This window comes from Schistocerca nitens, chromosome 4 (assembly GCF_023898315.1).
Source record: "Schistocerca nitens isolate TAMUIC-IGC-003100 chromosome 4, iqSchNite1.1, whole genome shotgun sequence".
NCBI lineage: Eukaryota > Metazoa > Arthropoda > Insecta > Orthoptera > Acrididae > Schistocerca > Schistocerca nitens.
Window position 1 is genome coordinate 944,557,932 of NC_064617.1, and position 11,569 is coordinate 944,569,500.

General features: G+C 42.9%; 1 protein-coding gene across 3 annotated transcripts in view; it reads left to right on the forward strand.

Annotated features, from left to right (window-relative positions):
• LOC126253590 (cuticle protein 63-like) overlaps positions 1-8,537 on the forward strand; it is a 64,446-nt gene extending 55,909 nt beyond the window's left edge. Inside the window, exons 1-2 of one of the 3 annotated variants that reach the window (XM_049955023.1) lie at positions 6,132-6,166; positions 7,852-8,537. In XM_049955023.1, the coding sequence (XP_049810980.1) occupies positions 6,152-6,166; positions 7,852-8,403 (567 nt within the window). In that variant the 5' untranslated portion in view covers positions 6,132-6,151 and the 3' untranslated portion in view covers positions 8,404-8,537. Of the gene's footprint in view, positions 1-6,131; positions 6,167-7,851 lie in introns of those variants that run through there. The other 2 variants (XM_049955025.1, XM_049955024.1) reach the window with 2 other exon arrangements.
• Positions 8,538-11,569: the final 3,032 nt, after the last annotated feature.

An 11,569-nucleotide genomic window follows, 5' to 3' on the forward strand; every position in this document is an offset into this window, starting at 1 on the left:
TGTCAATATATTCAATGAAGTTATTGTTAAACTTATTTTCAAAACAGTACCTTTCCGTCGTCTTCTCGTATTCTTCTACAAAGGTTACTGGGAACTTGGGTAAAAATATTTTATATTATTGCTATAGTATTTGGCCCGTAGGTACCTTTACTAATTATCCATTCTCTTTTTTGTAAATGTAAATTAGCATTACTCTATCCAATTCTCAGATAATACATCACAACACACTCTACGAGAAAAATTAGTATGTTTTTCTTTCACTATATGTCCAAATACTCGGGTGATTTATAGAAGCATGGGATGTATCTATCGGCAATCTTTATTGCCGTCATTTACTGGTGTTGGATGAAAAACTCCAACTTTGAAGTAAACATTCGCAGACCATTTACTATTTTATTCGTGGTTATTATACTGCTAACATCCGACGTCCTGTCCTACGAGTATTTAGAGGCCGTCATGAATTACTTGATCTCCTTTGATTGTCTTACGAAGTACGCTGATAAGAGGTAAGTATTTCCCAGTTATGAGGATTTAGATAATCAGGTGGTATCCGTATCTGTTCATGTATTATACAGGGTGTTACAAAAAGGTACGGCCAAACTTTCAGGAAACATTCCTCACACAAATAAAGAAAAGATGTTATGTGGACATGTGTCCGGAAACGCTTAATTTCCATGTTAGAGCTCATTTTAGTTTCGTCACCTACGCTTCCACCTACGCTCAATGGAGCACGTCATAATGATTTCATACGGGATACTCTACCTGTGCTGCTAGAACATGTGCCTTTACAAGTACGACACAACATGTGGTTCATGCGCGATGGAACTCCTGCACATTTCAGTCGAAGTGTTTGTACACTTCTCAACAACAGGTTCGGTGGCCGATGGATAGGTAGAGGCGGATCAATTCCATGGCCTCCACGCTCTCATGACCCCAACCCTCTTGACTTTCATTTGTGGGGGCATTTGAAAGCTCTTGTCTACGCAACCCCGGTACCAAATGTAGAGACTCTTTGTGTTCGTATTGTGGACGGTTGTGATACAATATGCCATTCTCCAGGGCTGCATCAGCGCATCAGGGATTCCATGCGACGGAGGGTGGATACATGTATCCTCGCTAACGGAGGAGATTTTGAACATTTCCTGTAACAAACTGTTTGAAGTCACGCTGGTACGTTCTGTTGCTGTGTGCTTCCATTCCATGATTAATGTGAATTGAAGAGAAGTAATAAAATGAGCTCTAACATGGAAAGTAAGCGTTTCCGGACACATGTCCACATAACATATTTTCTTTCTTTGTGTGTGAGGAATGTTTCCTGAAAGTTTGGCCGTACCTTTTTGTAACACCCTGTATTGGTTTTCCGTTTCAATGTACCAACTCCAAGCAAAGTATCACTATTAACTACAACAGTTCGTCGAAATCTGAGCTTCATTCTCACTGACTAATTGCGAGGCTCTCACGTATAGGTCCCAACGACTCGCAAATATCTTAACAAATATGATCATGCTTCGATTTCTTGTTATCAATTTTTTAATGAGAGAATTCACATGAAAAGACTTTGAGTAGGCGGCCATACTATCCCGGACGGAGTCTCCCAGCTAATAGTACCACAGAATGAGTTCATTTCAAAGAGAGGAAAACTTGAAATGAAACGTGTTCCAAAATTTAATTTAATTTTACTTCGCTTTTGTTTGAAAAACAGTTAATTATTCCTGTCAGTTGAAAGAAACGCACATTAAATTTTCGTATAACAATTTTGCTAACCGTCTGGGTATATTACCAGAGATACGAGTTTACTACCTATCAAAATAAGTAGCTTGAGCTCAGTATGCTGAATGAATCACTCGCGGTGGCAAAATGGCATAATAAATGCCCTAAGCTTTGACCATTATAGGCGACAATCTCGGTGATAATCTCATTTGAATCCAATAAAACTTAATCTTATCGTGATAAGCTATATTACTACAAGTTTTGGTACACTTGATATTATCGGGAATACACAATTACAACCAAAAGTTAATAAGGGCGAAATCCACGAGACTTAATTTGAATCTCTCACATTAATGTCGACAGTAGTCTGTCACGTAATTTTACAGACTAGTCTCCTCCAACGTGATCTCGCGCCTCATTCTCGAAACCGAAATCGTCGTTCAGTGAAACAACAATGTCCAGATTGGTGTTTGTCATGCACGAATCTCGCAACTCGTCTACCGGCTGAAGAAAAATTACACCGCTCTCGTTAAGTGTGAACACTCAGGGTATGCTTGCGCAGGGACTCTGTTAATCTGTTTTGCTTAGTATACTATCTAGCCTTGTAAACGTTTTGCTTCGACTGCCCCATCCACTGACAAATATCTCTGTTGGTTCCACTGCGTCTCCATGCCGTATTTTCTTTATTCATTCAGTTTTTGTTATTCTTTCGTAGCGCTGCGTTTCAAATGTTCCTTCTTTTCTACGATTTCCATACAGTTCATGTTCACTGTTACACATCACTGTACACCTGCTGTAAACATTGCAGTGTTTCAATAACCTGTTTCTAACGTTCATGCCTGGAAGTGCTTATTGACGGAAAGTATAAATTATATGTACGAATCTCTTTTGTACATTGTTTCACTTCTGTAATGTAACGTTGTATCAAGAACAGCAGAGTCGCTCACATCTTCTTCTACTAAGTTCTGACATTCAGTAGTAACTATCAACGTTTCTTGCGGTTTACATGACTTTATTGTTCTGACAAATTCTGTGGTATTTGCACTTCACTGAATAGTTCTTCCTGGTGATGTTCACGTTCGGCAAGGAAGCCCATATTGTCTATGAACCCTGTCATCAGATACTGATAATTTGTTTCCAAGAGATTCCCACGGAGGGGCAGATGAGGGCATATGTAACCCACACCTCCATAAAAAAACGAAAATCGCCTACCGAATATTCCGACTGATCCGCTCCAAAGAAGTATCAGTTCAATATCACTTTGAAGAAAACCACGGAATGTGAAGGGTATTGACTAATAACAGGTAAACCCAGAGTTATTTGACACGAAATCTTCAAACTCTTTTGCCATTTACGCGAAACTATCACAGCTTATCTCAGATCCACGTGTGTTCTTCCTCCCCCCCCCCCTCCCCCCGCCGCCCTCCCACCAAACTTGCCCTCTCCTAGTTTGGTACTACTTCAACGTATCTCACAATAAGCTGCAAACTCGTCTTTCGTTTGTATCAGCACAAAAGTCTCCTTGTTTTGATCAAGCAAATTGTTTAAGAATCTATCTGTTGAAGAGACTGATGAAATGTACGATGAGATAAAAGAAATTAAAAAATTACATAGTGAAGCGAGGCGAAAATTTAATAGTCATGGTTGACTGGAATTCGATAGATGGAAAATGGAGAGAAGGAAAGGTAGTAGGTGAATATGGATTGAGGGGAAGAAATGAAAGAGGAAGCCGCCTGATTGAATTTTGCACAGAGCATAACTTAATCATAGCTAACACTTGGTTCAAGAATCATGAAAGAAGGTTGTACACATGGATGAAGGCTGGAGATACTAGAAGGTATCAGACAAATTATATTATGGTAAGACAGAGATTCAGGAACTAGGTTTTAAATTTTAAGACATTTCCAGGGGCAGATGTGGACTCTGACCACAATCTATTGGTTATGAACTGTAGATTAACACTGAAGAAACTGCAAAAAGATGGGAATTTGAGTAGATAGGACCTGGTAAAACTGAAAGAGCCACCGGTTGTAGAGAGTTTCAGAGAGAGCATAAGGGAACAATTGACAGGATTGGGGGAAAGAAATATAGTAGAAGACGAATGGGTAGCTCTAAGGGATGAAGTAGTGAAGGCAGCAGAGGATCAAGTAGGTAAAAAGACGAGGGCTAGTAGAAATCCTTGGGTAACAGAAGAAATATTGAATTTAATTGATGAAAGGAGAAAATATAAAAATACAGTAAATGAAGCAGGCAAAAAGGAATACAAACGTCTCAAAAATGAGATCGACAGGAAGTGCAAAATGGCTAAACAGGGATGGCTAGAGGACAAATGTAAGGGTGTAGAGGCTTATCTCACTAGGGGTAAGATAGGTACTGCCTACAGGAAAATTAAAGAGACCTTTGGAGATAAGAGAATCACTTGTATGAATATCAAGAGCTCAGATGGAAACCCAGTTCTAAGCAAAGAAGGTAAAGCAGAAAGGTGGAAGGAGTATATGGTCTATACAAGGGCGATGTTCTTGAGAACAATATTATAGAAATGGAAGAGAATGTAGATGAACATGAAATAGGAAATATGATAATGCGTGAAGAGTTTGAGAGAGCTCTGAAAGACCTAAGGCGAAATAAGGCCCCGGGAGTAGACAACATCCCATTAGAACTACTGACAGCCTTGGGAGAGCCAGGCCTAGCAAAACTCTACCACCTGGTGAGCAAGATGTATGAGACAAGCGAAATACCCTCAGACTTCAAGACGAATATAATAATTCCAATCCCAAAGAAAGCAGGTGTTGACAGATGTGAAAATTACCGAACTATCAGTTTAATAAGCCATGGCTGCAAAATACTAACACGAATTATTTACAGACGAATGGAAAAACTAGTAGAAGCCGACCTCGGGGAAGATCAGTTTGGATTCAGTAGAAATGTTGGAACACGTGAGGCACTACTAACCCAATGACTTATCTTAGAAGATAGATTAAGGAAAGGCAAAACTACATTTCTAGCATTTGCAGACTTAGAAAAAGCTGGAATACTCTCTTCCAAATTCTGAAGATGGCAGGGGTAAAATACAGGGAGCGAAAGGCTATTTACAATTTGTACAGAAACCATATGGCAGTTATATGAGTCGAGGGGCATGAAAGGGAAGCAGTGGTTGGCAACGGAGTGAGACAGGGTTGTAGCCTCTGCCCACTGTTATTCAATCTGTATATTGAGCAAGCAGTAAAGAAAACAAAAGAAAAATTCGGAGTAGGTATTAAAATCCATGGAAAAGAAATGAAAACTTTGAGGTTCGCCGATGACAATGATATTCTGTCAAAGACAGCAAAGGACTTCGAAGAGCAGTCGAACGGAATAGACAGTGTTTTGAAAGGAGGATATAAGATGAACATCAACAAAAGCAAAACGATGATAATGGAATGTAGTCGAATTAAGTCGGGTGGTGCTGAGGGAATTAGATTAGGAAATGAGACACTTAAAGTAGTAAAGGAGTTTTGCTATTTGGGGAGCAAAATAACTGATGATGGTCGAAGTAGAGAGGATATCAAATGTAAACTGGCAATGCCAAGGAAAGCCTTTCTGAAGAATAGAGTATAGATTTAAGTGTCAGGAAGTCATTTCTGAAAGTATTTGAATGGAATGTAGCCATGTACGGAAGTGAAACGTGGACGATAAACAGTTTAGACAAAAAGAGAATAGAAGCTTTCGAAATGTAGTGCTACAGAAGAATACTGAATATTAGATGGGTAGATCACATAACTAATGAAGAGGTATTGATTGAATTGGAGAGAAGAGAAATTTGTGGCACAACTTGACTAGAAGAAGGGATCGGTTGGTAGGGAAAATTCTGAGGCATCAAGGGTAATTTAGTATTGGAGGACAGCGTGGAGGGTAAAAATCGTATAGGGAGACCAGTAGATCAATACACTAAACAGATTCAGAGGGATGTAGGTTGCAGTAGGTACTGGGAAATGAAGAAGCTTGCACAGTATAGAGTAGGATGGAGAGCTGCATCAAACCAGTCTGTGGACTGAAGACCACAACAAAAACTGATTGTACTTCCAACTTCACATCATTACGTTGGCCAAATCTTTCTCTAAATCAGCAAATGCTTAGCGCTTGTGCTGATTTTTCTGTTCTCTTCATTCCTTTCGTGTGCGTAAGATCATTATTGTCCACTTGATACCGTAGCCTTAACTGAGATAAACTGATACGTGGACAAGTATGCGTATTTCGGCTACTTGAACTAACAAAGGGATCTGCAGAGGCCGAGATGAGGGAAGGCCGAACGAAACGACACGGCCAGAGGACAGTCCCCCTGGGCAGGGAAGGCCAGGAACCGAGTCCGCCTGGTACTTTCACGAGCCCAGCGCGCGGTATATAAGGACGTGGCCGCCAGTGTCACGGTACAGTTCATAGCAGCTCCAACAACAGCCCCGCCATGAAGGTCCTGCTGGTGAGTAGCGGTCAGGCATCGTGTGATTTCGCTACACATATTCCTACAGTTTCCACCGGGTGCCAAATTCACACTGGTATTTCCCCATTGCGTCGTAACTAAATAGACTAAACCACAGTTACTTCATAGACATATGTGCGCCTCGCGAACGCAGACTTTCGGACTCAGTGGACTACAGAGCCTGACATTGGTATGAATCCATAGGACGACTGTTACTTTCTATAGCTCAGCTTATCCCACTGTGAGTATACCCAGTGAGTTTTAAAAACTTAAAAAATTTTCAGTAACTATACTATTTATAGAACCACATACGAATTAAAGTGCAAATGAATATGATTAACATCGATCTCTCTCGGCAGCATTTCGACACACCGCATAGAACTCTGCCACTGAATATAAATGAAAAGTAATCCGTACATGCAACCACTATTCATCGTACGAGGTTACAACACATTTGCCTTCTCAGAACTAGTGTCCATAAGGAATGTCTCGCATAAGTTTGCTCAAGCGAACAAGTATGATCACTAATTTACGACACTATGTTTTGTTCACAGTCGTTGTTGCAAAGAAGAAAGTAGTAGGCAGGTCTAAAGTAACGCAACCAACGAAGGATTGTGATGCTTTCAATGAACACCTGATACACTTTACAAAGCGCTCTTATCCTTGTAGTAACGTATTTTATCTTCTATGTGTGGTGCCTGTTCTTTCGGATATGTCAGAAGGAACAAACACGACGTATATATTAAGGACACGTAGGCCAATGATCTCTTCAGTGCGGATGGACACTACATTCGAACTGTACGTCTACATTTATACTCCGCAAGCCACCCAACGATGCGGTTAGGGGTATCATCGAAATTTCACGAGTAATGAGGATGATGGGCAGGGGCACTACGGGAGGCGTTCTTGGGTAGTCCGCACAGTTGCGATGAGCATCGTGTCGTCGTGACTTAGTGGTGACTGTGCTAAGGTTACGTAGTGGTTAGCACATCTGCCTGGTGAGTAGGAGACCCGGGTCCGATTCTTGGTGAGGCACAAATTCTTTATTTCCATACTGGTGTCAATCGGTGCCCACTAGGAGCTAAATGTCATTAGTTTCTAAGCGTCTTACTTGATCTTCGGATTAGAAAAGAGAGGTGTGCAGATTAAGTGCCCATGGTTATCCTCAGTGAACATACGAGCAGCTTACTGTAGGTACTACAGGTGCTAAAATTCTGTGGATTAATCGTGATGTATTTCTAAACGGGCAACGTTCGATATTTTTCGTTCAATGCAGACCGAGATATATCACATCAATTTTGAGGGTCTCCTCTGCTGGCTTATCCGAAATGACTAATTAAATACGTTGCACTTTTGAATGGTTCAGTAATATGCATACCTTCAAACCTTTTATTCCAGATATTCTACTAGAACATTGAGGGTTCTGCCAATGAACGAAAACTGTTTGTCTCTAAATACCCTACTAGACTAATGAGTGTCTCTACTGTGCTATGGAAGGATTGACCACAAAGTTCTAAAATTAACTATCGCTTTCATGCCACTTCTCACGTCCATAACAGCTCAGTAAGGTTAACCTCCAGTGAATCGACAGTATTTTCAACTGCTAAGCGCAGACAGATGTGGACAGTGAGCATGCATCCTACCTATTGATCTTGTAGCATGTAGCAACTACCAACTGTTCGCAGGTACTCCTCGTCGCCGTCGTCGCTGTGGCCGTGGCTAGACCCGGCTACCTGGGCGCTGCGCACGGTGTAGTCCCTGCCGCCCACGCAGTAGTGGCCGCGCCCCACGCCGTCGTCGCCGCCCACGGTGTCCACGGCGTCCACCCGGGCCTGGCCGCCTACGGCCCGGCGCATATCGCCGTCGGACCCGGCGGCTACGTGCAGGACACCCACGAGGTGGCTGCCACCAGAGCCGCCCACCTGACCGCCGTCGCCCAGACGCAGGCCCGCGACGCCCACCTCAACGGCGCCGCAGCGCACGCCGCGGCCGCCGCCCACGCCGCCGCTGCCGCCCATTCCACCCCCTTGGTCGCCGCCCACTCCGCCCCCTTGGTCGCCGCCCACTCCGCCCCCTTGGTCGCCGCCCACGCCACCCCCTTGGTCGCCGCCCACGCCGCCCCCTTGGCCGCCGCCCACGCCGCATCCCTCGTCGCCGTCGCAGCGCCCGCCCTGCCCGCAGCGCACGGTCTTTTGGGTGCGCATGGTGCCGCCCTCGGTCACGGACACCACTGGTGAAGCGTACCAGCAGTTTAACTTAATTGATGTATCGTAATGTCATGCCAATTTCATCTGCCTATCAACAAATCTCTAAAAGTGGCGATTATTTGTTTTACATTTTCATTGATTACAAATAAAGCTTTTCTTTAAAATCTGTGTTAATATCCTTGACTTACTTTGAAAACATATGTTTCCACTCACCTAATTTACGGTCAAAATGTTCAAATATGTGTGAATTCCTAAGGGACCAAACTGCTGAGGTTCAAAATGGTTCAAATGGCACTGAGCACTATGGGACTTAACTGCTGAGGTCATCAGTCCCCTAGAACTTAGAACCACTTAAACCTAACTAACATAAGGACATCACACACATCCATGCCCGAGGCAGGATTCGAACCTGCGACCGCTGCGGTCGCACAGTTCCAGACTGAAGCGCCTAGAACCGCTCGGCTACACCAGCCGGCCAAACTGCAGAGGTCATCGGGCCCTAGGCTTACATTCTCTTTAATCTAATTTAAACTAACTTATACTAAGAACAACACACACACACACCCATGCACGAGGGAGGACTCGAACCTCCGGCGGGAGGGGCCGCCCAGTTCATACAGGGCGCCTCAAACCACGCGGCTTTACGGTCAAAACTTGCTCCGACTTTGAACACAGGTGGTAAATTATATACGATTACTTACACCGGATTCGAACTTTAAATTTATCCAGAAACTTGTAAGAATATTAGACAAAAGTTGATTGCCAGAATAATTCTTCGATGTTTCATGCAAGTTATCCTAATCGTTCAGGACTGAGGTCAGTAATTATTTTGTGATTCAAACAGTTGTGGCGGTTTATGTCACACAGATTGATACATTAGTACAGCTGACCATTAAAACTGCAATCCGTTGAAGGATACGAAGTAGTGAAATTGTTCCCTACTGTGCGTATAGAGCGAAGCAGTCATTTGGAGGATACGGTATGTCAAATTCAGTGCAAAGAGATGGCACCTGTGGCTGCATAAACGGCTCGATCCCGACTAGAAATCGAGTCAAAATCAGCTTGAATGACAGATGGAGGTAAATTACTCCATGCTGTTGACAGATTTTGTTTGTAGTGACTGGCCAGTGGTGCTTTGTTGTGTTTTTGCAATTTATGACTAGATGAGCGGTACTGACAAGGGAACCTCCCCATCGCACCCCCCTCAGATTTAGTTATAAGTTGGCACAGTGGATAGGCCTTGAAAAACTGAACACAGATCAATCGAGAAAACAGGAAGAAGTTGTATGGAACTATGAAAAAAATAAGCAAAATATACAAACTGAGTAGTCCGTGTGCAAGATATCCAACATTAAGGAAGTTTGACCTAAAGAGCACCGTGGTCCCGTGGTTAGCGTGAGTAGCTACGGAACTAAAGGTCCTTGGTTCAATCGTCCTTGGAGTGAAATGTTTTAATTTTTATTTTCAGACAATTATCAAAGTTCATGCACTCAAACATGATCAACTTCGCTCTCCAAAATTCCAGGACATGTTCAGATTTGCTTGGACACATGCAGGATTTGACGGTCTACACACGGAAAAATTTGAAAACGTTCAAAACATATGTTTTGACAGAGCACAGGGAAAACTGTGCGACTGTGAAACTGTTGCATTCTTTGTGGCAGTTTATGTGACAAACTCTTATGTTTTCATCACTTTTTTGGGAGTGATTATCACATCCACAAGAAAACCTAAATCGGGCAAGGTAGAAGAATCTTTTTACCCATTCGCCAAGTGTACAAGTTAGATGGGTCGACAACATATTCCTGTCAGGTGAAGCACATGCCGTTACCAGTGTCGTATAGAATATATCAGACGTGTTTTCCTGTGGAGGAATCCGTTGACCTATGACCTTGCGAGCAAATGTTTTTGGTGCCCATTGGAGAGGCACGTCCTTTCGTCTACTAATCGCACGGTTTTGCGGTGCGGTCGCAAAACACAGACAGTAAACTTAATACAGTGAACAGAGACGTCAATGAACGAACAGACGGATCATAGCTTTGCGAAGATAAACAACGTAAACTTTTCACTCGAGGGAAGACTTGAACCAAGGACCTCTCATTCCGGACCTGCTCACGCTTACCACGGGACCACGGCGATCCTCGTCTCACATTTTCCATAATATTGTCTATCTTGCGCATGGACTACTTAGTTCGTATATTTTGCTTATTTTTTTCATAGTTCCATACAATTTCTTCCTGTTTTCTCGATTGATCTGTGTTCAGTTTTTCAAGGCCTATCCACTGTGCCAACTTATAACAAAATCTGAGGGGGGTGCGATGGGGAGGTTCCCTTGTGAGAAGGTACTGCGCAAGTCACCTGTCGAACACGTATTGCAGTGAGGTAGACCTGTGTAACATTGCCAACATCTCTTTTCAATAGCACCCTGTACCAACACCTCTCTCTGCTACTGCATCAAGAGCAACTACAGAAATCGTAGCCATGCTGACAATCTATAGTACTGCAGAAATCCTCACACTGCTCGCGTGGTTGCTTTTCTTGCTGTCAGCAAGCAAATTTCCATTCTCAATGCACGTGATGTGGGTCTACAGTCCTGCATGACCGAGTGAACAGTAAGTTTGTTTCCTGTGACGCTATTCATGTGGGGATGTTGAGGTCCTGCATGGCGCTGAGAGTGACACTCTTGAACCCTTAGAGACCATATTCATTTGCCAGTAGTGGGATGTTGACCTACGCGAACACCAAAACTGAAGAACAATAAACGGCCGTGTCGATACGCCACGGCCTTGCCGCTTTCGAATTCCCTACAGTTGCTGGTGAACGTTTCACCTTCTTACACGAGGTATGCCACAATCTTCTCACAAGCAAACAAAATTCTGAACCGATACCTGAATAAGATACCGTTGTGTAATCTTGTCTTATGTATAGAATTCTGACGACTATACTCCCACCTACTCAATGCACTTATACTGAAATGCTTATCATTTAAATGTGTCATCACGCATTGCGTCTCATGCCACTTTGAAATTTATAGCACCCCGCTTTCATGGCGTTGCTTAATAGCCAGCAGTCTTTTTACGTTTATTCTATTTCATACCCCAGGCGTGGCACGATTAGGCTGTTTTTGCAACGAAAACATTTTTGTAACTTTTCCAGGATGAAGAACGTTAAAATAGTTTGGTAAGGCAAAAGTATA